Source organism: Parathielavia appendiculata (genome assembly GCF_033297405.1).
Source record: "Parathielavia appendiculata strain CBS 731.68 unplaced genomic scaffold N657scaffold_5, whole genome shotgun sequence".
NCBI lineage: Eukaryota > Fungi > Ascomycota > Sordariomycetes > Sordariales > Chaetomiaceae > Parathielavia > Parathielavia appendiculata.
Window position 1 is genome coordinate 31,218 of NW_026944224.1, and position 27,623 is coordinate 58,840.

At 55.5% G+C, this 27,623-nt stretch overlaps 9 protein-coding genes across 9 annotated transcripts in view; 2 read left to right on the top strand and 7 right to left on the bottom strand.

Annotated features, from left to right (window-relative positions):
• Positions 1-300: 300 nt before the first annotated feature.
• N657DRAFT_594592 (DNA repair helicase) lies at positions 301-3,610 on the bottom strand. Its single transcript, XM_062789956.1, has 4 exons — positions 3,336-3,610; positions 2,782-3,243; positions 2,010-2,729; positions 301-1,962 (listed from the first exon to the last, which is right to left on the bottom strand). The coding sequence occupies exons 1-4, from the start codon at positions 3,471-3,473 to the stop codon at positions 619-621; spliced, it is 2,664 nt and encodes an 887-aa protein (XP_062647845.1). The 5' UTR covers positions 3,474-3,610; the 3' UTR covers positions 301-618.
• Positions 3,611-3,678: 68 nt separating this feature from the next.
• On the bottom strand, positions 3,679-5,543 carry N657DRAFT_616906 (kinase-like protein). The gene is made up of 2 exons (XM_062790504.1): positions 5,048-5,543; positions 3,679-4,982 (listed from the first exon to the last, which is right to left on the bottom strand). The coding sequence occupies exons 1-2, from the start codon at positions 5,355-5,357 to the stop codon at positions 3,835-3,837; spliced, it is 1,458 nt and encodes a 485-aa protein (XP_062647846.1). The 5' UTR covers positions 5,358-5,543; the 3' UTR covers positions 3,679-3,834.
• Positions 5,544-5,719: 176 nt separating this feature from the next.
• Positions 5,720-10,263, top strand: N657DRAFT_644268 (condensin component-like protein). Its single transcript, XM_062792727.1, has 5 exons — positions 5,720-6,174; positions 6,346-6,854; positions 6,903-7,168; positions 7,221-9,725; positions 9,831-10,263. Exons 1-5 carry the CDS (start codon positions 5,939-5,941, stop codon positions 9,999-10,001), a joined length of 3,687 nt encoding a protein of 1,228 aa, XP_062647847.1. The 5' UTR covers positions 5,720-5,938; the 3' UTR covers positions 10,002-10,263.
• A 5,576-nt stretch (positions 10,264-15,839) lies between these two features.
• On the bottom strand, positions 15,840-16,715 carry N657DRAFT_680124 (uncharacterized protein; the record flags this gene model as incomplete). The annotated part of the gene is made up of 1 exon (XM_062796251.1): positions 15,840-16,715. One exon carries the CDS (start codon positions 16,713-16,715, stop codon positions 15,840-15,842), a length of 876 nt encoding a protein of 291 aa, XP_062647848.1.
• A 1,554-nt stretch (positions 16,716-18,269) lies between these two features.
• On the bottom strand, positions 18,270-18,960 carry N657DRAFT_376236 (uncharacterized protein). Its single transcript, XM_062787083.1, has one exon. The coding sequence runs from the start codon at positions 18,707-18,709 to the stop codon at positions 18,359-18,361; it is 351 nt and encodes a 116-aa protein (XP_062647849.1). The 5' UTR covers positions 18,710-18,960; the 3' UTR covers positions 18,270-18,358.
• A 659-nt stretch (positions 18,961-19,619) lies between these two features.
• Positions 19,620-19,961, bottom strand: N657DRAFT_548212 (uncharacterized protein; the record flags this gene model as incomplete). The annotated part of the gene is made up of 2 exons (XM_062787870.1): positions 19,620-19,710; positions 19,786-19,961. Coding segments are annotated over 2 exons (267 nt in total), but the record flags the coding sequence as incomplete, so codon positions are not given.
• A 1,605-nt stretch (positions 19,962-21,566) lies between these two features.
• N657DRAFT_689696 (MFS general substrate transporter) lies at positions 21,567-23,016 on the bottom strand (the record flags this gene model as incomplete). Its single annotated transcript, XM_062797004.1, has 7 exons — positions 21,567-21,880; positions 21,944-21,958; positions 22,020-22,422; positions 22,491-22,542; positions 22,591-22,649; positions 22,746-22,824; positions 22,898-23,016. The coding sequence occupies 7 exons, from the start codon at positions 23,014-23,016 to the stop codon at positions 21,567-21,569; spliced, it is 1,041 nt and encodes a 346-aa protein (XP_062647851.1).
• A 1,119-nt stretch (positions 23,017-24,135) lies between these two features.
• On the bottom strand, positions 24,136-26,997 carry N657DRAFT_689697 (uncharacterized protein; the record flags this gene model as incomplete). The annotated part of the gene is made up of 2 exons (XM_062797005.1): positions 24,136-26,626; positions 26,713-26,997. The coding sequence occupies 2 exons, from the start codon at positions 26,995-26,997 to the stop codon at positions 24,479-24,481; spliced, it is 2,433 nt and encodes an 810-aa protein (XP_062647852.1). The 3' UTR covers positions 24,136-24,478.
• A 577-nt stretch (positions 26,998-27,574) lies between these two features.
• The window catches only part of N657DRAFT_644274 (uncharacterized protein), a 2,165-nt gene continuing 2,116 nt past the window's right edge, over positions 27,575-27,623 (top strand). The window contains exon 1 of the mRNA XM_062792728.1: positions 27,575-27,620. The gene's annotated coding sequence lies outside the window, so the exon portion shown is untranslated. The remainder of the gene's footprint in view (positions 27,621-27,623) is intronic.

Sequence of the window (27,623 nt, forward strand, 5' to 3'; positions counted from 1 at the left end):
TCAGTTGGTCCTTCGATAGGGTCTGAATCATACTGGATGTGCGTCAGCCGAAGGGGAAAATGACTTCAACTGGGCGGTACCAACGATCTTGGGGCAGGTTGGCCAACGAGTTGAAGGAACTTGCGCGACACAGGCCGGAGACAGTGCTCTGTCGCGGGGTCGTTGCGGATACAGACGAGAATAGAAGCAGTACCTCGTCCGACGGCCGATATATGCGGCTGTACTGCCTGTAGACCTGCGCGGCAATCAGGGGATCCATCGTTTTCTCGACATTCCTGAACAGTTCGGACATCTGTGCTTCTTGTTGATTCACGAGATAGTCTTGGTCGTCAGGCGCTTCCCACGGCTGAAGAGTAATGAGAACAGTAGCAAAAAGAGGATGAAGAGCAGCCAGATACATCGCTGTAGGGCAGACATTTTGATGCCGCAGCTCAAAACCTAGTGTTGGAGAGAGCCCTCGTGAGATGATGGCGCTCCATTGGTCTGGTGTTTCAGTATTCATGATAAGCCCAGCCCAGCCCAGCCTTTTTCAACAGTGAACAGGATGAGGAATGAGATCTTTCAACCCAAACACCATCGGCCTAGTTCCACAGATCCAAAATCTGTCTCCCACTTCCATCAATACACCCCCTTCTTGCCTCTGAAAAACGAACTCAGCCCCCCCATAAGCCCCTGCAATCCCTTCCCCTCGGCACCCTCCACCATACCCGACATGATCCAGCCCGGCAGCTTCCCCTTAATCCGTTCCGCCGCAAACCGCCGATCAACAAGCACCACGGCAGCATAATCCGCGCGGTGCCGTATCGCGCGCCCAATACTTTGGTTCACGGCCCGCATGCACGCATTCTCGTAAAAGTCGCGCGCCGCCTGCCTCGCCTGGGCCTGGGCCTGGGCCTCCGAGAGCAGTGCTGCAGGACTGTTTTGCGACTCCTCCTGCTGCTGCCGCAACCGGGATAGAGTGGTCGACTCGATGTACTCGAGCCGCGCCTTCCAGTCGGGCGAGTGCATGTTGGGGTACGGCAAGCCGACGACGACGACGCACCGCCCGAGTCGGTCCGAGAAGTTGATGCCTTCTGACAGCTTGCCGCCTACGACGCTGAGCAAGAGAGCGCCGCGAGGTTTGCTAGACGGCTGTTGACCTGGCGACAGGATTGCCTCGCTGTACCGCTGGAGGATGTCCTCGCTCGCCCCGCCCTTGGTTTCGCGGAAGACGGCCTTCTTCGAGGCGAGGCGGTCCCAGGTCGTCCCATGGGGTTTTGCTGCTTCCTTGGTCTGCCACACGGCGACCACGTCGTCGAGGTAGCCGTAGCTGGGGAAGAAGACGACCACGCCGTCGGGAACCACGGAGCATATGTTCAGAAGGGTGAGACCGAGCTGGCGGATTATGGCCGGGTCCTTGCGTTTCTGGAAGCTGAACTCGAATGCGTCAGGGACAGTGCTACTACCCGGCGGAGTCGGCTTTGTCGATACGAGAGTCCAAGCCAACAGATTGGAAGATGGAATGACGTGTCCGCAGCTGAGCGTGGTGATCTTGTCGGGTGGAAAGGTTGGGAACAGGTGCGCTTTGTAGTCTTCGAACGGAGACATTGTGCCGCCGGCCAAGATGACGGCTCGAGCGGCAGAGGCGATGGACGAGAAGGCGTGTGTTGGGGAGAGTAGGAGGTATGAGAGTTTAATATCGGGCAGGGTTGTCGAGAGCTTCTCGTAGAAGATTCGGCCCTCGCCGGTCAGGTTGGTGAGTGCGGTGAGAAAGGAGATGAGAATGTGGAGAACGGGTGTCGACGTCGCGGTCTTCGTGCCTGTTGAAACTGACGATTCCTCTTGCTCCGCATGACTGACGTAGCTTTCAACCTTATAAGCCAGCTTGGACTCTTGAATGTAACGAATCAGCTGGTACAAATTGATCTGGTCTGCACCCCGAGCTTTCAGGATGGTATTGGAATCAACGGTCCCTTGCTCTGCCTGGACGCAGATTTAGCGCCGCCTCCTTACAGACACAGGAAACATACCTTGGTGTTGAGTTGATCGTTCAAGCACTCCGTTAGGGACTCGATAACCTTGCCAACCTGAGCAACCATGACGCGGTTTTCTCCTTTGAGCTTCTTGCCAAATCGCTTGATGTAGACGCCCAGCATTTGCCTCGCTCTTCTGAGCTCGCTCAAGCGGATCTCTGCGGCATAAACATTCGCGACTGCATCCATGATGTTGTGTGCTTCGTCAATGATGACAACGTTCCCTTCCAGCTTGATACCCAGCGCCTCTCTTGCGCTCTTTTGCAAGAGCAAGGGGTATGGGAGCGTGATGACCTCGGCGCCCGGGATGGCTGTGCGCGAGGCATAATAAGGACACACCTGCAGGTCCTTGCCGACCCGGTGCAAGTCTTCGATGTCGGGGATGGTCGCCAGAGCTGCATCCCGGAACTCATGCGTCTGCTTCAAATTCTCGATGCTTGGCAGGAAGGGACATTTCTCTTTAGACTTTGACTGCTGGAATTCTGTACATCGGTCATTGATGGCAGCCAGGGATCTCAGCCGCGCGACCGAGGGATTGATACACAGCTTCTGTCTCGATGACAAGGGCAGCTGCTTGACCGTTTCCTTGGTGGGCTTCTCTCCGTCCCTTGCGCTCGCTGCTACCATATCCTCGGGAATCGACGGAGGGAAAGCCGGACGGCGTAGTTCTGAGATGAACTGCGCTAACTGGGAGTGGGTGCGCGAGGTGTAGTAGATCTGCAAAATGTCAGCTCAGAGCCAATGCACCCCCGCATCGCGACGAACCAACCTTGATTTCATCCTCCACCTCCTCACCCCCGTCTTCTCCTCCTTTCGCACCCCCAAGACCAACCTTCTCCATCAACTCCCTCGTCTCCTTACTCAACCCATCCAACCCGTCCCCCGCCTCCTCATCACCACCCGCCTCCCAATTTTTGATCAGAAACTCCCTCTCCTCGTCCACTTCCTCGCTTTCCTTCTCCCTCTCCCTATCTCCAACTCTGACCCTCTTGCCGCCCCTTCCTCGTGCCTCTATCTCTCTCTCTCTCGCCCGGACCCTCTCCAGCACCTTTTCCCTCTCCTCCCACCTCCTCCCCAGTTCCTCCCTCTTCCGCCGCAGCGCGGCCTCCACCATCCACTCGGGCTCGCCCCGCATGTCGGCGGCCGTCGCCTCGAACGAGGCCTCGTAGCGGCTGCGCTTGTGGGTGCGCAGCCAAGTGAGTGCGGCGCAGATCAGGGAGAGGGATTTGCCCTGGCATTTTGTCAGTGTCTTATGTCACATGGATTCAAGTTTTAAGTGAAGATCGCGGGTGGGGGTGTGGGGGAAGGGGTGTTGCGGCATACAGTCCCGGTTGGGCTTTCCAAGATGCCGACTTGGCCGTTTCCCTTTTCGAGGACATGATAGACGGTGCGCATGAACTCGAGTTGGACATCGTATGGTTGGTAGGGGTGATGAAAGTTGATTGGGGGGTTTGAGGTCATTTTGTGGGCTTTTGCTTCGACTTTGAGTTTGAGTTTGGGCTTGGTGGATGCGGTGAGATGTGTAGCGAGAAGCTGGCCATCGAAAACTGAGTTAGTTTTTGAAGGCAAGTGTGATGGCTCGTCCGAAGAGTGCTGGGTGCAGCAAAAGTCGAAACTGTAGAAGCATGAAACCAGGCAGACGGAAAGCCTTTCGAACAGTCACGTGAGCCGGCGACAGCACATGTTGCCCATTATGGAATGCTTGTGTACACAGTACATGATGGATATCAACCATGCTACAACCTGCCAGAACGCCGTTCTAGAATCGACTCCAAAAATACAGTACACTGCGCATGACACCAGACTCCGGCCAATGCTCCACTCAAACGTTTAGCATGTCCATTTCGTCGTCGTCCCCGCCGTCGCTTCTCCCCTCCTCTGGCTCCTCCAACCCCATCTGCAGGAACTCGTGCTGCAGAGCCTCCTCGGCACTGATGCGCCGGCTCGGATCCAGCTCCATGCACCGCTTCAAGAACTGAATAGCCAGCTTCTCATCCTCCGCGATCTTGTCCTTGGTCTCGCTCCGGCTCGTGCTCCACAGAATGATGCCCTCAAAGCTGAACCCGGACTTGCCGATGGTGGGGATGGATGTTTCCAGCATGCAGCCATGCAACAGCGCAGCAGCCTGCATGCGTTGCCGCCCAAAGATGGTGGCGATCTCGATCATGGCCTCGACGTCATCGGCCGAGTTGAAGAAGGGAAACCGCCGCGACAGGATGGTCAAGAGGATGACGCCGACGCTCCACACGTCTATCTTGGTGGTCTGCTCGGTGCATTTGAACAGCACTTCGGGCGCCCGGAATCCGCGCGTGCCGGCGCGGTTGGCTCGCCGCGAAGGCCGCGTGTCTTCCCGCGGGTATCCCCCTTTCTCATCTCTGTTGACCAGCGGCCGCAGCTTCGCCTTGCGGATAGAGGGATCGTCGTGACACACGCACGGCTTGCAATCGTACCCCTCGCGCTCGGCCAGGCCAAAGTCGACAAGGACGCCCCGGCGTGAACTGGGGTCATAGAGGAAGTTGGTGGGTTTAATGTCGCGGTGGAGGATGTTGTGTGCGTGCACGCTCGCGAGCGCCGTGAAGAGGGAACGCAGGTAGATGGCCATGTCCGGGACCGTCATGTCGCGGAAGTAGTCTCGGAAGTCGGCGTGCCGGAAGTAGGGAAGGACCGCCACGACCTGGTCTGTCCAGCGAAAGGCTGTGATCAGAGGGCATACGGACTTGCAGCCCCGCAGGTCATGCAGCAGCTCGAGCTCGTTGAGGATGCGACTCGGGGAAGAGGTGACATAGATCTTCTTGACGGCCACGTACTTGGGCTTGCGACGACGATGCGACTGCGACTGCGAGTGGTAATCCTGGGTGTTGTTCTTCAGTGGTGGTGGCGACCACTTTTCCGCCTCCTTGTCCAGATCCCACGAGTTGTCATAGCTGTCGTATAGCAAATCCTCGGCTTTGTAGACAGTCGAGAAGGTGCCTGGAATGTAACGGGTTACTAAGGGAGGTCCACGCTCAGGGGCTCAGGGACGGGATGATGCCAACCTTCACCGATCCGCTTGATCAGCCGGTACTTTTGCCGGAACCCAGCAAAGCAGTTCTGCAGCCTCTCCATGTCCTGCTGGATATGGCTGTTTTCTGGCACCTCATCGTCCGAGCTCTCTGAGTATTCCAACTCTTGGGCATCCTCTTCCAGCATCTCGCCGGCGTCTTCTGCCTCATCGTCATCCTGCAACGCGCTCTCGTTCATTTCTGTATCCGCGGTAGACGGCGCATCTTCGTGGATCCGGAAGGACTGTGTTTCGGCCTGGAACAAGTCATCTCGACGGCGCGGTGCAGGCACAACCGTTGCCATTACGATTGGGGTTGTCGAAGGAGGCACAGAGTGAGACCACAAGGAAATAAGAAGGACTTTCTCCACTGGGCCCTGTCAAAAACGTTATTGGAGATGCATGAGGCCTTGCAAAGCGCGCACAAAGCTTTGGCCGAGCGTGGGAGGTTCAAGTGAAGGCAAATTCGAGCCGATTGGCCGCTTTTCTTGATTTCCGATGTGAAGAGCTTCTGAAAAGGAACCTGCAGTTAGGAGGGGCAGACACAGACCCACTTCGACGCGCCCCCTGCCGCGATACGCGACTGGCTGCGACCGGCAAAGTCAACAAACAAATTGGGCCGTTGCTACGGGCTCCCCACCTCGCCCAAGCACCTAAACCCAGGCGAATTCGACCGAGGAGCCAGCGTCTTGCATCCGTTATCCGATTCTGCGACACCAACTCGACACCGGCAACGTCTGCAACCAGCCGGCCAGTGCGATTACCGACGACACCTTGTGATAGTCAATTTAATCGTCTTGCGACTCCATCACTTTCTTGGTCTTTTTCTTCCTCCCACTGCACCACTGGCCTCCCCCGCGATACCCCTCATCGGCCGTTGTCCGCCATGGACAGCGTCACTTTCGATATCAACGATGCGCTCAAGCATTACATGAGCGATCCCGCCAGCATCCCGACGCCCGAGGCCGACGGAGCGCTGGCCGACTGCGAGAACGACCCCGAGTCCCTCACCGACAACGCCGTCGTCAACGGCGTGCTGAACCCCATCGTCGACGCTGTGGCCGAGAACCCAGATGCCATCACACGCAGCCACATCTTTGACTCGCTGCAGTTTCTTTTAAAGTGTGCACCCATCTCCTCTGATCCCCTGATGCCCTCCCGCGCAAGCACAAGAGACACGTTGCTGCTGGCGGCGGACACACCCACCCCTGCCCGGCGTTCGCGTCTTCTGGGTTCTGGCGCCACAGATCGTCGTTTGCGAGACCCTGATTCTGAGCTGTTCAAACAATCCAGGTACACGTCCTTCCTCTCGGCCCACGCTCTGAGCAAGGTATTTGATCTGATCACGTCCGGCCTGGCCACCGAAGCCGACGTCATCCACCATGACCTCGAGTCGGACGAACAGGACCTCATCGCCCACCACAAGCAGCTGCTTGAGATGTACGGCTTTTTGTTGCAGTGGACCATCGCCGCCGTCGAAACCAAGGCCGCCGAGAAGTCGTCGACCACAGCGCCCACGCGGGGCCGTGGCAAGCCCAAGAGCAAGAAGGATTTCGGCAAGGACGGGACGTGGGATTCTTCGGCTCAGCTGGAGACAGCGTTGAGCACCATGTGCAAGGTCCTGCGATTGAAGCTCGGCAAGATCTTGCTTACGACGTCAGAGCGCGACACCTTCATCTCACTCCTGACTCGCCCGGTATACATGATACTCGAGAGTGAACAGCGCGTCAAGAGCACGAGCATCCGCATGCATGCCTTCAAGGTTCTCTGCATTGCCGTCAAGCACCATGGTCACGGATACGGTGGGTTTGTCGTCTAAGGCGACAGAGGGAAAAGCTGACATTCTCTAGCTGCGCAAATCTCCATTGTCCAGAACTTGACTTACTTTGAGCACCTGTCGGAGCCCATGGCCGAGTTCCTTCACATCTTAGCTGAGCAATACGACTACCCGCAACTGGCCGACGAGATCCTGCGCGAGCTCAGCAATAAGGAGTTCAATAGCAACGATACAAAGGGACCGAAATCCGTTTCGACCTTCATGATTCGACTGTCTGAGCTGGCTCCTAGGTTGGTCATCAAGCAGGTCACTCTGTTGGCGAAGCAACTGGATAGCGAGGTAAGCAGACCTGTCTTGCGCCACAGCCAGGACCGAGTGCTGACCCGCGTAGTCATACACCTTGCGCTGCGCCCTGATTGAAGTGTTTGGCAACATGCTTGCCCACCTCAGCAAATCTGATGAGAGGGGCGAGAACCACAAGACCCAGATGAACGCATTCTTTGACGTGCTGGAAGAGCGCTTCCTCGACATCAACCCTTACTGCCGGTGCAGGACAATCCAGGTCTACGTCAAACTGTGCGAGTTGGACCAGAAATTTCCAAAGCGTCGGCAGAAAGCCGCCGAATTGGCGTGCCGCAGCCTCGAGGACAAGAGCAGCCACGTCAGGAGGAACGCCATCAAGTTGCTCGGGACCCTGATCCGGACCCATCCGTTCACCGCACTTCACGGTGCACAACTGGCGAGAAAAGACTGGCAGGAGCGCCTGGACAAGGTTGATGCGGAACTCAACTCGCTGAAGCCGCCCGTCGATGCGCCTGGCCTTGACGGAGACAAGGGAAACACCACGGTTGATCAAGGCTTGCTCGACGATGCCACCCAGATCGAGTCTCCGAGAAAACAGCCCGCCGAAATGACCGACGAGGAGAAAGCGGCAGCAATTCAGAAGGCCCAGGAAGAGGCGGCGACCTCCGAAGCGATCGAGAAGCTCACCCTCACCAAGCGGTACTACACGGAAGCACTCAAGTTTATTGATGTTTTGCATGAGGCGACGGGCACCATTTGCCAGCTCCTCGGATCCAGGAACAAGAGCGAGGTTATTGAAGCCATGGATTACTTCGAAATTGGCGATGCGTACAACATCGAGCAGAACAAAGTCGGCATTCGCCGTATGCTCCGGCTCATCTGGACCAAGGGCAACAGCGACGAGGGCAAGGGCGTTCAGGCCCATCTCATCGAATGCTACAAGCGCCTGTTTTTCGAGGCACCCGACAGCTTCAGCCCCAACGACGCGGCCAACTACATCGCGCGCAACATGATCAGCTTGACCTTTGGCGCCACCCCTGCCGAGCTCACATCCCTGGAGCAGCTGCTGAGCACTATGATGAAGCAGGGTATGATCCCGGAACTCGTCATCGCGAAGTTGTGGCAGGTGTATGGCGTGCAGAAGCGGGAAATCTCGCGTAAGCAACGCAGGGGCGCCATCATTGTGCTTGGCATGCTCGCCACCGCCAGCCCTGAGATTGTTGTGGGAGAGATCGAGACCATGTTGCGCACGGGGCTTGGCACTCTCGGCCGCGCTGACCTCCAGCTCGCCAAGTACACCTGTGTGGCTCTTCGGCGCATCAATCCCACCGGTCGCCAGGCGAAGGAGTCAACCGCGACCTTCTCCCGGTTACCCAATGACCACGCCGTGCTGGTGAGACTGGCTGCCATCACTGAGGTGCCCACAGACAGCAAGGACTGGTATGGCGTCGCTGAACAGGCTATCAACGCCATCTACACTCTCTCAAGGCATCCCGATGTTCTCTGCTCTGAAATTATCCGCCGCAAGACGAGGGCCGTCTTCTCCCGTCCGTCGTCTCGGCCAAGCTCACGCCCTGGTTCCCGTCCTACTTCCCGCGACGAGGCACAATTCGCGCCGAGTTCCGCCTCCACGGTTGAAACGGGAGACGGTGACCCCACAATTGCTGGGTCCCAACCTGTTCCATCCAGCCCGACGACGAAGAAGAACAAAGACAACACGGTCGGCCTGTCCCAACTCCTTTTCATCGTCGGCCATGTCGCCATCAAACAAATCGTGCACCTTGAATTATGCGAACTAGACTTCAAGCGGCGCAAGCAAGAGAAAGAGAAGACGATGGCCGCGACAGCCCGCTCCTCCCTCGGCGCCAGCACCTCAAGCCGACGCTCGGCCCCAGGCGCTAAGGGCAAGTCCAAGGTCGACGATGAAGGCGACGAGCTCGACCTCATCGGCGGCACCACTGAAGACGACTTCACCGAGGCCATGGCGCACATCCGGGAGCGTGAGCTCCTCTACGGGCCCACCTCCCTCCTGGCCCTCTTCGGCCCCATGGTCAGCGAGATCTGCGCCAACAATACTACCTACCGCGACCGCAACCTGCAGCAGGCCGCCACGCTGTGCCTCGCCAAGCTGATGTGCGTCTCGTCCGAGTACTGCGAAGCCAACCTCCCGCTACTCATTACCATCATGGAGCGCTCGCCCGACGCCACGGTGCGCAGTAACGCGGTCATTGCTTTGGGAGATATGGCTGTGTGCTTCAATCATCTCATTGACGAGAACACGGATTTCTTGTATCGCCGGCTGGCGGACCCGGAGCCAATGGTCAAGAGGACGTGTCTGATGACGCTGACGTTCCTGATCCTGGCCGGACAGGTTAAGGTGAAGGGTCAGCTAGGCGAAATGGCCAAGTGTCTGGAGGATGAGGATAAGCGGATCGCTGACCTGGCGAGGATGTTCTTTACCGAGTTGAGTACCAAGGACAATGCCGTGTATAACCACTTTGTGGACATGTTTAGTCTGCTGTCGGCGGATCGGAGGATCGAGGAGGAGAGCTTTAGGAGGATTGTCAGGTTCTTGCTTGGATTTGTTGAGAAGGTGAGTCTTTTGCAGTTCTCTCTCGCTTTCCTCTTTCGGTTCTCCCCCGACCGCCATCCGCATGCCCATGCACAAGATAAAATGGTTGACTTGGTTGTGGTACAGGATAAACATGCCAAGCAGCTCGCGGAGAAGCTGGCTGCGAGGTTGGCACGGTGTGACAACGAACGGCAGTGGAATGATGTGGCTTTTGCGCTTGGGCTGTTGCAGCACAAGAATGAGGATATCACCAGGTTGGTGGCTGAGGGGTTCAAGATGGTGCGGGCTCCTGCTTGAGATGGATTCTGCGAAGGTTGGGAGGCTGCCTGATCTGAGTCAATATTCATTGTTGGGGCGTCTGGGGAAGCTTATGGGTCTGCCTGTCTCGTGATATCCCAATTGCATGGAATGGTGGTTTTCTTGTGTAAGGTACAGTGAATCTCTATTTGAGATAGGAAGTTCCACGCTCCGCGCCATGATTACAGCCCCTGACAAAGACCCAAGGCCTACTGCTGATGAGCTCCTCGCGCGGCTTGGTCGGTTAGTTACCCAGTAGCAGACTTAAGAAATTGCTCTGACGATATATGCGACCCGGTGTCTTGTGGGCCCGTGACGTGACCAAAAACCAGCGCTCAGCGGCGTTGGCACAGACAATGCCTCTCAGCCGCTGTACTCTTGCTACCATCTCCTAGGATCGGTGTAGAATGGAACCTATCCATCGCAGTAGCCCCTGCAAAAGGCGTTGGAAACATCGCATCCTCCGCAATCCCCGTGCCGCAGCTAGCATTGGGTTTGCAACCGATGGCCCCTACTTCATGACAACGACAAGAGGCTAGGTCTAGCTTCCTATTCCGTGATTGCTTGCAGTGGATAGCCTCATCGATACGGGCGACGTCCTCATTGGACAGTCGTGCGCCGGGAGCAAGTCGGGCAGCCTCACAGGACCAGCTGAGGCAGAGTGAATACACGTCGCCCCGAATGTTTCGCAGTATATGGTACCCGTGTTCTTTGAGCCGTGAGCAGCAACTTCGTGTGCGATCGTGTCGTCATGGTTGACAAGGCGGCCGGCTGCCCCGGTCCTTGAGAACTCGGCGTACTTCGCAGGCGAGAGCTGGTGTGTATGCCATACCAAGTCGATATCAAGGGTGGGCACCGCACTCGTCCCCGACGGCAAGGAGGGGATCAGGGAGAAGAATCGGCCATATCGTTACCGAGCTCGCTGCAGAGTTGACTAGCGGAAGGGACTATGGTACCACCCGAACCGTGCCATTTTATGGGCGAAGGATGCCTGTCGTTGCACTGCGCGAGCGAGGTCAAAGTTGAGATAGTAGCCTCCGTAGGCGAGCCCGGTTGCTGCCAGCTCACCATACCTGTCGAGCAACACCTTCAATTTGACGTCCGTTTCGTTACCGTTGAAGCGGAATGACAGTAGGTCGATGACGCCGACGTTTTATGCGTCCGGGCTGCCGACCAGACCCAACAGATCCGAATGAAGACCCATTGTTTCGGCTACTGCGGCATCTTGATAGGAAACCTGAAAACAGCCTCCGTCAGGGCGAGTCGCGCGTTTGTGTCTCGATGTTAGCACTGCATGGCAAGAATCATGGGGTAAGATGGGAGACAGAGATCTTACCAGTCGAGACCATGAAATGCCTTTGAGGCCAGCTTTTCCACTGCGCGCCGCCTGGCAAAACGCGTGATAGGCGTGAGGGCTCAGCATGAAGGAATGCCAGGCCATCAGCACATCCAGAGGCGGCACCGACGTTTCCATCTCGATTACATGGCGCGGCGCAGTTTGAAACCACAGAGTGAAACGTGCCACGGCAAGTTTGACAAAGTCTTGCCAAACGTCATCCGCAACCATGCCACTGCTTGCTGCCCATTCCTCCACCCGGTCTTGCAAATCTACGAGGAGCTCTAGTAGCTGGAAATGGGCGGCACAGTTTTCAACGCTCGGGATTGCAACTTTGGAATCCATGCTGGTGTTATCCATGGTGAAAGGATATAGTAAGGCAGGTAAGGTATCGCGATGAGTCGATGACTTTGGCTTTTGCAAGTTTCTGGACGAGATCTGATGAAGCCCGTTATCGAGGGGACTCATTGAGACTCTTATCCAAGTCTGACCCAAGTCCGTCTACCCCTCAACTCTGAGAACTTCCGAGTCTGGGAGACGGGAGTGCGGCTGATCATGCATATACTGTACTGATTTTCGATCCCCCCTACCTTCTCCAATGAAGTCCATCCACGCACGGAAGGGCAGCTCAAGGCAACCTGTGCCATGCCATTTTCAGGCTTAGGCAGCCTGTAAGGCGTCGCGTCAGGTGACGCACAAGGCGCATTAATTGAGGGTACGAGGCAACGATGGCAACCACGGGGCCGCCGCTTTATCTTCAACGCCGGAGCTACCTCAAGGACCCTAGTCGCGCAAAGCCCCAACCTCCTCCCAAATACCTTATCCAATCACTCGACTTCAATGGACGCGGGAGATGAATAAGATGATCGACATCGATGGCCGATATCATCGGGATTGTAGCCGGCATCGCAGGGATTGCAGATGTTGGGACACGAGTATCGCGGCGTCTTCACACCGTCGCCAAATCGTGGAAGCGTGCGCCAGACGATTTATCGCACTCAGCAGAGAAGTGTCGGACATGACAGGCGTCAAGCAAAGCATAGAGGACGCATGCAGGTTCATTCAAAGGGCTCCATCAGCAAGCTCAAGGCTTGTTGCCACCTTGCGAGGCAACATCGACAGAGCCGCGGAGCTTCTCCATGACATCGATTACGCTGTCCAAGAACTTGCCTTGATGCCGAAGCTCAAGCAGAGGTCCAAGTGGCTCGCATTACGGACTCCGCTTGAACAGAAGAGAAAAGGCCTGCATGACCTTCGTGTCAACATTGAACATCTTCTCCGTGCCGATGGGTGTTGTTGCGGGCGGGGGCCGACTTCGATGCCGAGAACGACTATGGTCAGTCTGCCGGGGCCATCGCTGCGAGTCAGATCCTGCTTGGTCTCATGCCTGGCCATCTCATGACCGAATTGGCAAACTGGACGTCTATATCTCGGTTGGTAGACGAGTTAGAGCTCTTCCCAGTCTCGGAATTGGTTCTAGGTTCCCGTCTCGGCAGTGTCGATAGCATGTTGGAGAATCTACCGCCAAAAAGGCTAAAGCTGTATGAATTTGACAATACGGGAAACGCGCCCCTTTACTGGGCAGCCCGGGCGGGAGACTTGAGCGTTTTCAAGGCTCTAGTCGAGTACGGCGTCGATATCAACATCCACACCTTGTCTGGGAAGACGCCTCTGATCGAAGCCTGCGACAGCGTCCTTGGGTCGAGCGCCGAGTGTTTCCGCTGGCTGCTCCAAAACGGCGCTGACACGCATCAAGTCGACGACGACGGATTCAACTCTCTCACTTCCGCTTGCAGCCGGAACACTTTACCGGCCGTCCGTGAGCTTCTGGCCTGGGGGATGAATGTCAACGCTCGCGACGTCATGGGGCGAACGGGACTCGACTGCGCGGCTCAAAACAACCGCGAACGCATTGTCAATACCCTCCTCGACCACAATGCCGATTCGGAGTTAGAGAACAACCTTGGCTGGACTCCTATCCTGGACGCAGTCCTCAATAACTCGCATGAATGCCTCCAGTTGCTGCTAAAACGCGGGGCCAACTACCGCTTCGTCAGCCGATAGGGTTGGTCCATCCTCCACTGTGCCGCGCAAGCCGGGGACTTGAGGACGATGGAGATATTGACGGAACATCGGCTGAAAGGGGTCGACGCGTTCGTCGAGATCGCGAGTGTACGGCACCCTGAATGCAGAGGAAGTGTTTCTCAGACATCGCCGGAAGCATTCCCAAGCCGAGATTTTGTTGGCGGCGCTGAGAAAGCTCATTGCGACTGTCGACCAGGCAAACACGGCATATCGAGCAATTGACAGCGACGAGGGCGAGGAGATCTTCTGTGATGCGTTCGAGTATCAGTGACATGACACACGCTCTACTACCTATCATCATTTGGGTTAAGGACTCAGACTTGTTCTGTACCAGACATTAATGTAGCTACGCTACGTTCGACTCTGTGTGACATGGGACGAGTTGCTATAAATAGGACGGTCAGATGCAGGTCCTTGATTCAACCGGCTTACTCTGACTGATGGGCCTTCTTTGCCATGACCTTGATGATCTTCAACGTCAGAGGGACCACAAAATGCTGACTGGCTTCTCTCCGCGGCGCCCCTGGTTGAATTGCTAAGGTGGCAATTTCATTAAGCTGCTCAGTGCTGGTATGTGGTAGGCGACCCAGACGGTGAGAGGGAGTAATACCACGAATCCGAGACAGAGGATAGACGCACGTTCATAGGTACCTAGGTAGTGTAGGAGAAAGCCGCTATCCAAGACGACCTCACAACTCGCGGAGGATACCATCTGTGGCTCAAGAATGTTTGCTACGAGCCATGACGGCCAGCATTGAGTCGATTGGTGTGCACTGGAAATCTGGGAGAATCAGCGTCTGAAGTTCAGGGAATGCCGCCTTGGTTGGTTGCCCTACGGGCTTACGCTGAAGCCTTATGTCGTTGAGCTGAGAGTTTAGAGACATAGCATAATGCTTACTGCTGATCGCCGTCAGCTGCTGTTGCCACTTCTCCTGAGCCTACAGGCTACGGACACGAACGAAACCATTGAGTACAGCCCAGAGTGCTATCAACTACGCGTTATACTTCCCAGTCCGAAGAAGTCATACTGTAACGTTGTTGAACAGAGTGCGACTCAATCAAGGCCACTAAAAATTTTCGCAGAAGTCGGCAATGGAATTAGCTCAGGGAGGTAATATACGTCCCTTGATCGTGTGTAAAACTTGTTCGAGACTGAGAGGAGTCAACCCGTCCGGATGGATTTAGAGACCAGGCATGACAGTACCTTATTACATGTGTCAAGGGCTTAAAGTCCAGCAAGGCTTCCATTCCAGTGCGACACTCTACAATAACGCGTGGGTAATATGGACAAATGTGATGGATTTCCGCTGTGGACTGAAATTGACCGACTCTCGATTCGGGATTGATCGTCCCCGGCCTGAAACTGACCGAGACTGCACAGACTCGGTCATGGTGACATTATCGAAGTACTGTGATGCCCATGACAGACTGGGGCAATAAGTCTCACTGCGGAACGACTCAGGCACCGAATACGGCGATCTCCACCGAACCTGGCTGGTGATACACTGGCAGAGCCTCTTCTACATAATCTTACGAAAAAGGAGAGTATCAGCTGAATGATCAAGATTCTCTGCCTACCTGGTTACCGAAGCCTCATCTCGGGTATACTGTCGCCCCTGGCATAGATAGAGCGCCGGATTTTCCTCCAAGTGGTCAACTGAACATTCACACTGGTACCTACAACACTTTCTACCTGCGCTTGAGGCTTAAAAGCACTCATCAAGACAGCAATTCCCCTCAGAAACGTCTCGTGCGGCGTACGGCCCCCACAAGGCATCTCCATGGAGATCGAGAATGTACATTGACCAGTCCCGTGATCGCAGAAGCCACTTCAAACATGCGTTTCGTCAACGAGGACTAGTGTTGGTTTAGTCAGGCACTCATTTGACGAAGCGCTTTAACACAGCAACAGTCTCGTCATTAGTTAACTCATTTTTGTTCCGTGGTTGGTGTCGTATTCATATCGCCTGGTCGGGTGTTTGGGCGTGCTGTAGGCTGCTGTCCGCTTCCTTCGTCGAGTCCCGTAGCTGCGTTTGTTTCCGTTTCCGAGGTCCACTGAAGAAGAGCCGAACGTGACGAGGAAATTGCAAGAGGGTGAATTTTTTCACAACTGTTCATTGAAACGGGACATGAGCCCTGCCACTTGACCTTGGTTTGCCTTACCAGTTCCCATTGCCACCAGACTCCAACAAGAACGGAATTGAAATCAAAAAAGGCAATAAGAAAGGCCAGGAATCGTACACCAGCTTCGTTCTCCAAACCAGACAAGCACCCATAATACTAGAACGAATAACCAAACACACAACGCTCAGATATTCCGCCTGGTATCACCCCTCCACAACATTGTCATTGGTATCAATCTCTCCCCACATCACCCTCTCAATCACCACAACAACACCTGAGCCGAGTGAAGAGGATCAACCCTGATCCATCATGACGCCAACCTCAGGCGATTCCCCCGACTCCTCCCCCTGCAGCCCACCAGCACCCACACCCCCAACCCCAGCCCCTCCTCCTCCCAACCCAGGTCCAGCCCCCATCCCACCGGCATCACCACCACCAGGCCCAGACCCCCTGACTCCTCCTCCTCCTCCCCCGGGCCCTTTCCCCTTCATAAGCACTGCAGCCGCCAACCGTGCCTCGTTCCTCTCCCTGCGCAGCCGCGTCTCGGTCTGCTTGAGCTTGACGCGCTCGGCACCCAAAAACTCAGCCTGCGAGCGAGCCTCGTCGCGCTCCACGCGCAGCCGCTTACCCAGCTGCCGCGCCGCGTACAGCTCGTTGCGCGCCGTGCTGAGCTGCATGCGCGCCTCGTCGCGCTCGCGGGCGGCCTGGCGCAGCTCGGATTGCAGGGCCGTTACTAGGCTGCGGAGGTGGGTTGGGTCGTCTGTTAGCGGGGCGGTGGTGATGGCCGGTGGTGGGGGGTTGGTGTTGATGGGGTGGGCGTCCCAGGCCAGGCCCATGGTGTCGATTGTCAGGTCGGGTGGTGGGTGGTGGTGATGGTGGTGGTTGGGGCCGGCGGATGGGATTGGGTAGCTGGTTGGTGCTGAGCGGGCCAGGTGAGCGGTTCGCAGGGCATTGTCGAGGTTTGGGCCGAGGGGGTCGGTGGGTGAGAGATATGGCTGGTGGTGATGGGGTTGTCCTTTGAGTGCGTGGATGGACGGGGGGAAGTGCGGTTCTGTCGCCGAGTGGACGTGGAATTCCTCGGGCGACGACCCGGAGGCGAACTGGTCCTGGGCCAGGAATGTGTTGAATTCGGTGCCGTCGTAGGCGAAGTCGTCGTAGAGGCCGACCATTGGGTGCGGCTCAGCGCAAAGAGCGCTGTTTGGCTGCCCTGCTACGGTTGTTGTGATTGTGGACCGGTGAATTTAGGCAGATCTCGCAAACCAAGACCCTGGGGCGCCTTCTCTAGGGTCAAATGCCGTTCAGCTCCACTCTTTCAACGTCGTATAATAGGTACCGCTGACGAGATATCTAAGAGGTCGGCTGGCAATCTTTGGGAGGTTGCAAAGCGACCCCAAATTCATGCGGGACGTGGTTGGGTTGATGAGGGTGGGATACTCCCACGGCCGAGAGGGAAAGGGGTTTGCCGCAACGGCTTGGACCCCTTTTCTGCTGGTTTAGATGAACCGTCTCACCGCCCTGGTTCCTGGTCGCTGGAGACGCTAGGGCAGGGAATGATGGCTTCGCGTGCTAAGTCGTGGGAGAAGCTTGATCTTCAAAGCGTCTTGGCCAGATTGCGGACGTGAGAGGAACTGTCGCCATCAGGAGAGGGGGTTCTGTCTTCAGTGACGATGCAAATTTGTTCATGTGATCTCGGGGGGCTGTCTCCGCAGGGCTAGACTCGTCAGGTCCGTTGCCAAGCAGCTTCCCCAGGATCGCTTCGGTAACGACAACGCCTTGGCAGGCCAGTGTCGGCAAAACCTTCGGGCAGGAGTTGATCACGGTGCGAGTAGACAGTTGCAGAAACTAGCTGATGAATCAGGTTTGAAACACTAACAAAGAATCTGTCTCCAAAAAGAAAGGAATACAAGAAATGGTGAGGAGGTACTCAACCGAGGCCCGCTCACTTTTCAGCCCAACATTGGCTTGGCGCCGGGAACAGTGGAGACCAGCTGCCGGCTACCGGACACACCGAAAAAAAGTGTCTCCAATTCGCTAGACTGTGTACGGTACCCAGGGAGCAGGCAGCAGTTTTACCATCGTCCGACCGGTGAATGGGGAGTGAAGATTCAATTGTTTTGACCGGAAAAACGCAAGGCAGTGTCTTTTCTGTGCCGCTTGTTTGTGAGGGCAGGGTACCTGAACATTGTGATGCACCATGAGACTTCTGGAAGCCTTCCATAGGCGATCTCTCCCCCATCTTCCCCGCACGCTCTTACCAGAAATGGACGAGCGCACAGACGGCCACGAGTTCGCGCGGCGCTAGAAGCAAGCCGATGCATCACAACCACGTTCGGTTGTTTGGAAAGCCGCCTCACGCTTCTGCCGTCGCTGCCCGTCGAGACCGACGTTTTTATAGCAAAACGTAAAGTGACCAGGTTTGCGCTGGGATGAGGGAGAAGGTAAAGTGCGATTTCCCATCCGTTTCCGTGTTGAGCCCCAACACACGGTTGTTATGCAGCATGCATGTGCGATGGCACTCCCTCAGGCTCAGACTCCCGATCTGCGATGCATGCGCCAACACAGCCCTCGGATCGCAGCAGCGGGCCTCAACATGTCAGGAAGTTGTTGTGGTCAACTCAGCGTGTATTCCATGATTGCTCAAAAGAAGGAAGAAGAATGCGTGCCCTCCACCTGAGGTAGAAGCCTTGGGGGGTTTCGCTTACATACAGGAATGTCAACGCAGAAAAAAAATCCACCACTGGCTCACTGGTCGCCCAAGCGTCACAATGCTTCCCAACCCAATATACACAGGGATTCATCAACAGCTCAGGCATCAAACTATCTCTTTTACTGTTCCCCCCTTCTCTAATATCATCATCCAATGGCTACACGATGCGCATGTACTCCGCCGTCTCCAAAACGCCATCTCCAGGAACGGATGGAGTTCCGTCCCACCTAGTTCACGACGAATCGGTTGTCCACTCAACTCTTGTCCCCCAGGTGCGGGAGATGGCATCTGACTCGTTGCGGAAACTGCCGGCACGGGTTTTCGTGTGACGGGCGTCGTAGCGGCGGCAGCAACTTGCATGTCCTCGATGTCCAACGGGTATTGTGTCGGTGGTGGATATTGACCCGTTGGTGTTATATCACAAAAGCAGTGGAAACGAGCCAAAGTTATTTGCATTGACCATTGGACAGGTTGAGTAAGCTATGGCAGCTGGCAGGAAATTCACTCTTGTACTGCTGCAGGGCGGCGCGGGAGCTTTCCCTAATCGGGGATAGCGCTGTGCTATATAGCCGTGGCGGTGTGAGAACTAGCCATTCCCTTAATTGGCTTCGCGCCTCCGGGCGAAATAAATTCCATCCATCCATCCATTCCCTTAATTAATCTCTCAACCCACCCCCGCCATTATGTCTTCCCTCATCCACTACTCCCTTCATCCATACACCATGATTTCCAGGAAGATGAATAACACAACGCTTGTGGCTTCTCATTGCGGTTGAATCCAAAGCGCCGGAATAGTTGGCGTAGAGGTTCATCACTGGGGGGAATGCGCGGTATCCGACGACGGCGGCAGTGGGCGGTTGCCTGGAGTTGTCGGGGCGTGGTGCCCGTTCTTCGTCGCGCCGGGCATGGCAACGATGAGCGTTTATACGGCAGTACAACTCAGCGGTAAAGTGGTGCGATGATCAGGTACCTAGTTCTTGGGGATAACTTCGTACCAAAAGAGGAGAAAAGAAAGACGACCGGCACGACGAGACATCTTATGAGTACATGGAATTTAGGTGACTGGAGGGCAACATGTGCGCCACAAATCGCGCAGGATGTTCGACCCATTAGACTCGGGAAGGCATTGGCTAGGTCGCCGGGGCTCGGATGCAGTTGGTGATTTGAGCTCTTTCTGCAGAGCTCCAACCAACAGGTATGTCGTACAAGTACATGATGGCTAAACCGTGGCTCGTGCCGCCCCAGCTACACCATGAACCGGAGCTCGGTGACAGCACCCAATCTGTACGTGGTGCAAGTCTCTAGCACCGGTCGAGGTTGGCTGGGACTGTGTCAGCGCATTCAAAAGAGGGAGGGAAAGACACGACAGTCCGAACATACCGAGAGTGCACTCGCTGTCAGTGTAATGACCGCTGACGTAGCAGCCCTGCCCACCCTGGTACAAGTAGTCCCAGCCGCTGCGAGAAAAGAGCCATGGTCAGCATCACCGAGCGTTTGTGTTGGACTAATGATACCCTGGTGAGCTAACTGACCAGTTGGTGGCCCCGTTGATCACCACGCACTCGCCCGACTTGACGCAGTCAAAGGCGAATCGGTCGCCTTTGTCGAAGACATAGACCACCTTGGAGCTGGTGCTGGGTCCTGCGCGACATTTGACATTGTTCGAGCCCACAATAGAGCAAACCCGGGTTTCGCGCTTGGAGAAGCCAGGGGCATGTTGGTCGGTCTAGATTTCGGCCGGCTCGCGGGCCTCGATGTCGGCAACCCCGTCGTCGGCGACGGGAGCGGCCAAAAGGCTCTTGGGAAGGAAGGCGGCCGTGAGGAGAGAGATGGGCTTCATGGTGACGCTGGGTTGATGGGAGCTTGGAACTAGAAAGGGGATGGGCAGAAGAGTTGAGGCGGCCGGTGTTTGTCCCCTTTTATGTCTGTTCATTGTTCCCGTTTCGTGCCTCCCTCTCCTCTGTGCACCTACCGAATCTGTCCTTGCGTAAGATGTAATCAGGAAGACGGCGTGATTGTTGTAGCGGAAGTTACTTAAACCCGATTGATCCCTTCGCTAACGTCGCATCAATATCCACTTAGTTCAACTCACAGCAATAGTGCTACCACCTCGATCGATTCTTCGGAGCCATTGCGGGATATGAGGTGTCAACAAACCACGGACACAGGGTTTGTAGATCTGCATGTGATTCCGAGAACGAAACCTACCTGGTAATGAAGTTGAAGTCAACCTTTTTATACCCGGCCTGTGGTTATCACCCCAATACTCACCGGGCAAGCTCAACTAGAACTACCATTGGCAATGGATGGCAACATACGACACAAATACTGTACATTTGTACTCTGCGTTCATGTTGCCTAGCAACGGCTATTGAACGAAAGTTGAGATAATCACCAGATTGAAGTATAGTAACTCAATGGCACCTAATAACATATCAAGGTCGTTGGTTAGACATAGAGCATTCAAGTCATATATTACCTCATACCCTACGGCCAGAGGACACTCGTTGTAAGATATTAGGGTACCTTATGTTCAAGCCGTCAATGACTCAACTGACTCCTGTACTGATACTTTATACGGTACATACACCGCAATTACACTCAAATTCAAGAAATATTGGGCAGTGGATCAGATCGAGAAACCGTCGGGTGAGCATGCTCAGTGTGACGAGGCAGAACTTCGCCGAAATGGAGCGTATCCGTCGGCTCGTTGTCGAGCCCAGAGAGATTGGAGGTGGCCAAGGCGTAACTGGAGGCATCTGGGAAGACGGCCGCCGACAGCGTGAAGCAGTTGCTCTGTGGTAATTGCCAGGCGATGTCTAGGGAAAGCCGGCTGATCATGCGGCGGAAGATAATCTCCCTCATCTTCCGTTGGGTCATCCCGGAAATCTGCGTCACGCTTGACCTAAGGCGAAGCCACTGACCGAACTGTCTTGCGAAACGGTTCATCCAACAGGCTGCTCCAACCAGGACGGATATTCATTGAACATACTGACAATCCGCAGCCAGTAAAACCATAGTTGACCTCAATCACTCCTTAGCAGTAGAGTCACTCGGACATGATAGAGTATCAGGACTAGCTAGGACAGGCCGGAGCTCCATGCCGCCAAGCTGTATCCATACTTAATGCTCAGGCTCTCACAACACGATATGCTCTGAGAAGACAGTCACGCACTTTGAAAAAATGAGCCGATGTGGATATTCAGGAATAGGTGCGGAATGGATTTCATAACAAAAACCGCAGGCAGTTCAACGTCGAACCCATCTCTGCTGCCACCATGGAACCATACGGCAACTCTTTCCAGAAGCGTCATCAACGACTGTGCTCCCGCTGCGCAGTGTCGCCCTGGGCGTTCTCGACCGTCTCGATCCCAGTCGCTTGAGCACTCTTGGACCCAATCATCATCTCTTCTCCCTGCGTCGCATCGTTCGCGCCGCCAAACAGGGCGTCAATCTCTTCCAGCGGGACCTGCTTGGTCTCGGGGATGAAGAAGAAGACAGACGCGGCCAGCAGCAGGTTAATGCCCGCAAACATGTTGAATGCGTAGAAGCCGCCGTTGTCCAGGAAGATGGGGAAGAACTGCTTGAAGATGGCGTTGGCGACGTTCAGCACCTGCGAGCACATGCCTACGGCCTAATCTCTGATGTTCATACTCCAGATCTCGCTGGTGAAGATCAAAACAGTCGCACCCCACGATGGCTTGTCTGCGGCGGATCGGTCAGCGTGATACATGGGGTTGATGGGAAGTTAATCAGAAGAACTCACAGAAGAAGATGAACAAGAACAGCAGGAACACGATTGATATGCCAACTGAAATCGTCTTGGAGCCTCCAGGGGACGGTGTTCTGGTCTCGAGGGCAGCGACGATGACCATGCAGACGCACATGCCGACACCGCCAACCATGAGCAAGAACTTGCGCCCGAAACGATCGATAATCCAGATGGCGTTGAGAGTGAAGATGATGCCAAACGTGGCGTTGAGAGCGTTGATGAGCGCGATTTGACTCGAGCTGGTGAACACCTTCTGGTAGATCTTGGTCGAGTAGGTGTTGAGTGTGCCCTGGCCCGTCAGCTGTTGGCCGGCGTTTATGACTGAGCAGAGCAGGAGACGCTTCCGGAGGGATGTGTCGTTCCAGAGCGCAGAGTAGCTGCCCGATATGGCCTCCTTCTGTTACTCAATCGCTTCCCGAATTCTCAGCAGTTCTTGCTCCACCGGTCCTCAGGCGTCGCTCGGACCTCCAAGAGGGCAGCCCGCGCCTTTTCGATGTTGTTGCCTCGTTGGATGAACCTGGCTAGTCAGTCAGGCCGTCCCGAGGGAGTTACCGGAGGAACTTACCATCGCGGTGACCCAGGAATCGTCGGCAGAAGGGCCAGAATGATGCACGGAATAAGGAACTAAAACATGACCACAATCTTCCAGTCCTATTCACCCAGGTTCTGCTTGTGCTGCGTACAGCCATAATTGACCCAAAAGCAGATGAACGAACCGACCGAGTAGAAGGTTTGCCAAAAGGTCATGATCTTGCCGCGAATCTCGGGCGGCGCCAGTTCGCCGATGTAGGACCCGCCGCTTATAGTAGGGTGGAGATTGTCAGCATCTTTGTTCTCAGGGGCCGAGAAGTGGTCCGTGGTCCGTACTCAACGCAACGCCCTGGCCAATACCGATGATGCAGCGGCCCGCCAGGAAGCACGCGATGTTGTGGCGCGGAGAGAAGGTCTGCATGAAGGTGGCGCCAATCACCAAGACACAGCCCGTAGCCATGCCCACCTTCCGCCCCAGGTAGTCGGCCACGGGGCCGCCGAAGGAAGAAGCCTCCAAATATCACACCGACTGTGTAGGCCGTATTTACCGCTCCGATCGTATTAGCGTCCGAATTGTTGAAATATGCGACCCAGTTCTTGGAACCTTGGACCGAGTTGTAAACGGACGCATCATAGCCGTACAGAACCATGCATGCCGCCGAGACAAGGGTAATGTAGTGGAGAGAGACGTTGGGTTAAGCTTTAGCCAAGAGTTCAAGAGATCGGAATGCGTACCAATTGAAGACTCTCGTCGAGCCGAAATTGAATCCCATGGTGATGCCTTGCTCTTGGCTGCAGTCTAAGACTCTTGGTACAATCACAGACAGCGACGGTTCAGGAGATGGCGTTTCTTGGTATCCGTCAAGACGGGAAGGGGGATGCTTTCATATGATACCAAGACCTTATCAACATTCTTGCATCCGTTCCAAGGTTCCTTTAGACATGCTAGATTAGCCCCTGAGAAGGATCGAATCTCCGCCACCCGGATTCTTCGATCGGTGGAGTCGCGAGGGCGGGATGGCCAACAAGCACCTGGGACTCCATGGGGCAGACGGCCAGGGCGAATCTGGAATTCGGATCGAGGAATTTCAGGTAATAATTACAGTATATTAACTGCGCCCGTCGTCTATCTTCCACGAATTAGCCCTGAACCGCTACGAAAGCGATAGCGTCTGCCAACTAAATCCGCCATGGTAGGATCCGAGAGTTCCGTGATTCGTCACGTTCAGGACGTCGAGACCATGCGTCGACCAAACAGATTGTTGGTGGCGAGGGGTTTCCACGCGAGGACCACGCGAGACGGAGGTCCGGCAGTATGAAGGAAGTGAGAACAATGCCCCTTAGCTTGCTAGAAATACTTTGACATTGAGGAAATAAACACGGACCAGCTTTGTCTTCATGTCTTTCTCTTCCCTCTCGTTTCCCTTTTGTTTCCGTTCGAAAATAACTCGTTACCGTTCTTTCACGTTGCTACAGCCAAGCCAATCTCTTAGACCACCTACCCAAGGAGGCGAAGGTTTGAGCTAACGATCAAAGGGGGCCAACACTCTATTCCTGAACTTCCGTTTCGGCATTTCGGCGTATTCCTATCATCGAAGCAACTTGCTTATCCTGTACCGGTGTTAACTTTCGGGCCTTCCTCCTTCCCCCTCTTCACAGAATTGCAGAGGGATTCTCATAGCCAGCGGCGACTGGAGTGTCATAAATACCAGAGTCCGTACTTCAATGCTCTTATGCAGCTCCTTGTTCTCATCCAGCCCATTCCTTACTCTGCCCCAGGTCTCAACAGCGCTCCAGACAAGCCCGTGTGTCACCTCCGTGCTCAGCTCACACCACGAGCGCTGTTCGCACAAAACGCGCAACGGCAGCTTCCTATTTATCTCGAGGTACGATCGACAACACCTGCCACATGCGGGACGCGGTTAGGCCCCAATGGGCGGACCGGGCGGGTTAGGCAGCGGTGTTGGATCCGTACCCCTTCCTAAGCTGGAGTCCTTAACCTGTGTGTAGGCCGCTTGCGAGGCATCCTTTGGCGTCAGCTCCTGACACCAACCGATGATCTGCGGTGCCGGGATACGGATGGACAAGTACTCGCCCCGATGAGCGACAGCTGCGGCGGTTCGATGCTCCTCGGAGCTCTCGGACTTGGACACGCTAAAGCACAAGAACCCGCCGCCCGCGCTCATGCTGCGGTGTAAATCATCGACTTGGGACGAGTCCCAATCCTGATTGCTGCGCAGGACGAGGTGGATGTCCTTCGCGACGATGAAAGCGGTCGGATAGGAAGGTAGCAGGGAATTCCAGGCTGGGCCGAGCTTCTTGGCTACCAAATTGTGGTCGCCGGTTTCCGGGTTGAGAGCCTTGACAACGGCGTCGGGATCCATGGCGCTGATGGGCGTCGACAGGGTGCGGTAGTAGTCCTCGGTGCGGCGCAGGACTGACCCATCGAACCACGGCCGGCCGACGACCACCTTCATGGCGCGGAATCCAAGGCTGATCTCGCTGCTCAAGGCGAGCGACGACGCTGACTTGTGGGATTCTTGCTTATCTTCGCTCCCCGATGCCGAGCCAAAGAAGAAATCCACGCTCCAATCCATGTGGGATTGGAAGGCCGAGGCCATCGAGTTCTTCCACGTCGTCGCCGTGTCTAGTTTCCACACGACTTCTTGCCAGACCGACGCGAATTGCTCCTGCCGCGGTAGGACGGGTTGAGTCGGGACGACGCGTGCGGGAAGGCTGGTGGGCTTGGGCAGGATCTTGGTTGTGGCAGCGGTAGTGCCCTCAGGGGATCCCTCGGGAACCGTGGCATCCGGGTCGGGCACATGCACGTCAACCCCAAGGGGGTTTTCCGAGGACTCAAGGATCTTGACGATGTAGTTGATGTCGATGGTCAGAGATGTGATTCGCTCTTGCATGGTGGCCACGACCGTTTTGGTGTCGGATGCGCGACCCATGGCAGCGGCTAGCGATGCTCTTGCGAGCGCCTCGGATGCACTTTGTAAGGCAGACTGGTTCTTGATGCACTTGGCCTGCATGTCCTTGAGCTTGGCAAACTGCTCAGTGGTTAGGGGCTTCTGGTTCATGACCTCGAGCGCGCCGTTGAGATCACCGCGCTCGACATCCTCTGCCACCGTGATGCCCTTGCCCTTGTCGGAATTGCGTGCCTGCACATCGAAGTACATCTCGATGGCGTTGATGGCCGCATCCGAGTAGTTCTCAAGCATGGCGTCGCGGGTCTGCAAGAAACTCGTCCGCGCCTCCTCCACCTTGCGCTCGAGCGCCTCGACGTCCTGCTCGGCTGCCTTGAAAATGTTGAGCTGCTCGAGGAGGATAGCTCGCTCCTTTTGCTTCTCCATGAGCTCCTCGCGGATTAGCGTTTCGCTCGTGAGCAGATCCTCGGGCTTGAATGCGGTGCTTAAGCTCTTGGCCCAGGTGGATGGGCTGAAGATGACCGGGTATATGTCCTCGCTATCATCAATGCTCCGCATAACGGACGCCCGCAGGTTCTCCTTAGCCTTGAGAAGAGACTCCGAGGCTGAGCCGACATCAATCAACCCCAAGAAGTACCTCACGCGGTGGTACTGGCCACGGACGACCAGCAGAGTCCAGATCCCTTCGAGACGGGCGTCGACAATGGGAGCATAGGTCGATAGCAGCCGGTTGTAATTGTCGATCTCGGCTGGCATGGCCTTGGTCATGTCATTGGGACGCGCCTTCACCTTGAATGTCGCCCAACGGAATCTCTGGGACTCGTACACGTCGAGGATCTTTTGATAGAGATCAACGCGCGAGATGGTCCGCAAGGGCGAGTCGAACGCATCGTCGATGGTGTTTTCTGTCTTTCCCCCCTCGATGGGCTTGGCGGCGGCTGGTGGCGGCGGCTTGTGCTCGTCGTAATCCGACGGGATATCGGCGAGAAGGTCCTCACGAGGCGGCTCCCAGTCGGCCACCTCCTCGAGGAGCCAGTCGTTGATCTTGTCTTGATCAATGTGAAGCTTCTCCAAATTTGGGTTGGAACCGCTGGTTGTTGGCACCAGGTTGAAGAGAATCTGTTCGTACACTTGAGAGAGCTAGTGTGGGAATTGCTTAGGCTGGGTTGCGGTATGGAGACGCGGTCACATAAATCACGATGATGGGGTTGAGGGCTTGAGCGCACCTTGGAACCGTTCGGCCCGGCCGAGATGTTGCCCAAGGTCATCAGATCGTTCGAGAGACGAAACTCGGCGTCGGCAACCGTCTGAGGTTTGACCTGTTGGGCGTCGATCCCATCGCTGCCGATGTAGTCGTAAGTGCCCTTGTCAAGCACCCTGGCAGGCCATTCAAGCTGGAAGACTTCGCTCGGTCCCGTCGCAAAGTAGTCGCGCAGCCGATTGAAGATTTGTTGCATCGGCGTGAAAGCCTCTGACTTGAAAGGGACTGGTTTTCTCTCTTCATCACCCATGTTCAACCTGAAAGTCGAATAAGACTTGATAGTATCTTGATCAAAGTTAGATTTCGAAATTTATTATAATGAATTTAAACCCCATTCTTCTTTCAAGAGGGGGAAACTTACCAAACCCTGGTCAAATATCGGTGAACGTGATTGAGTTACCGCTGAACTTGTTACCGCTATAGTAGAAAGACCCAACTCCTGAGCTCATATGACGAAGTACGTCCACATCATGGCGCTTTTGTACATCACTGCCACACATCGTCTCGTCCAGAGACACACTCCAAGTTCCCGGCAGCTCCATGTTACTTGATTGGTCACGCCGCAAACGTGCATGAGGAGCTGATATCATGTTTGGTGCGGCCGACGTGACTGTCTATGAACCCTGCTCTACAATGTCTTGAAAGGGTTGGCCACGTCACGGACTATTTACGCCACGCATCGACTGGGCTGCCTGAACTGCAGTGGAGCTAGCGAGGTCGTAACTATTTACGCCACGCATCGACTGGGCTGGCTGAAGACGCTTGGCCGCGTCCCGTCAGGCAGTAATACCCTCATTGTCCAGGCAAGAGGTCGGGCAGCACGAATTCTCCATGTCTCCACCTCTCCATCTCTCCATCTCTCCATCTCTCCATCTC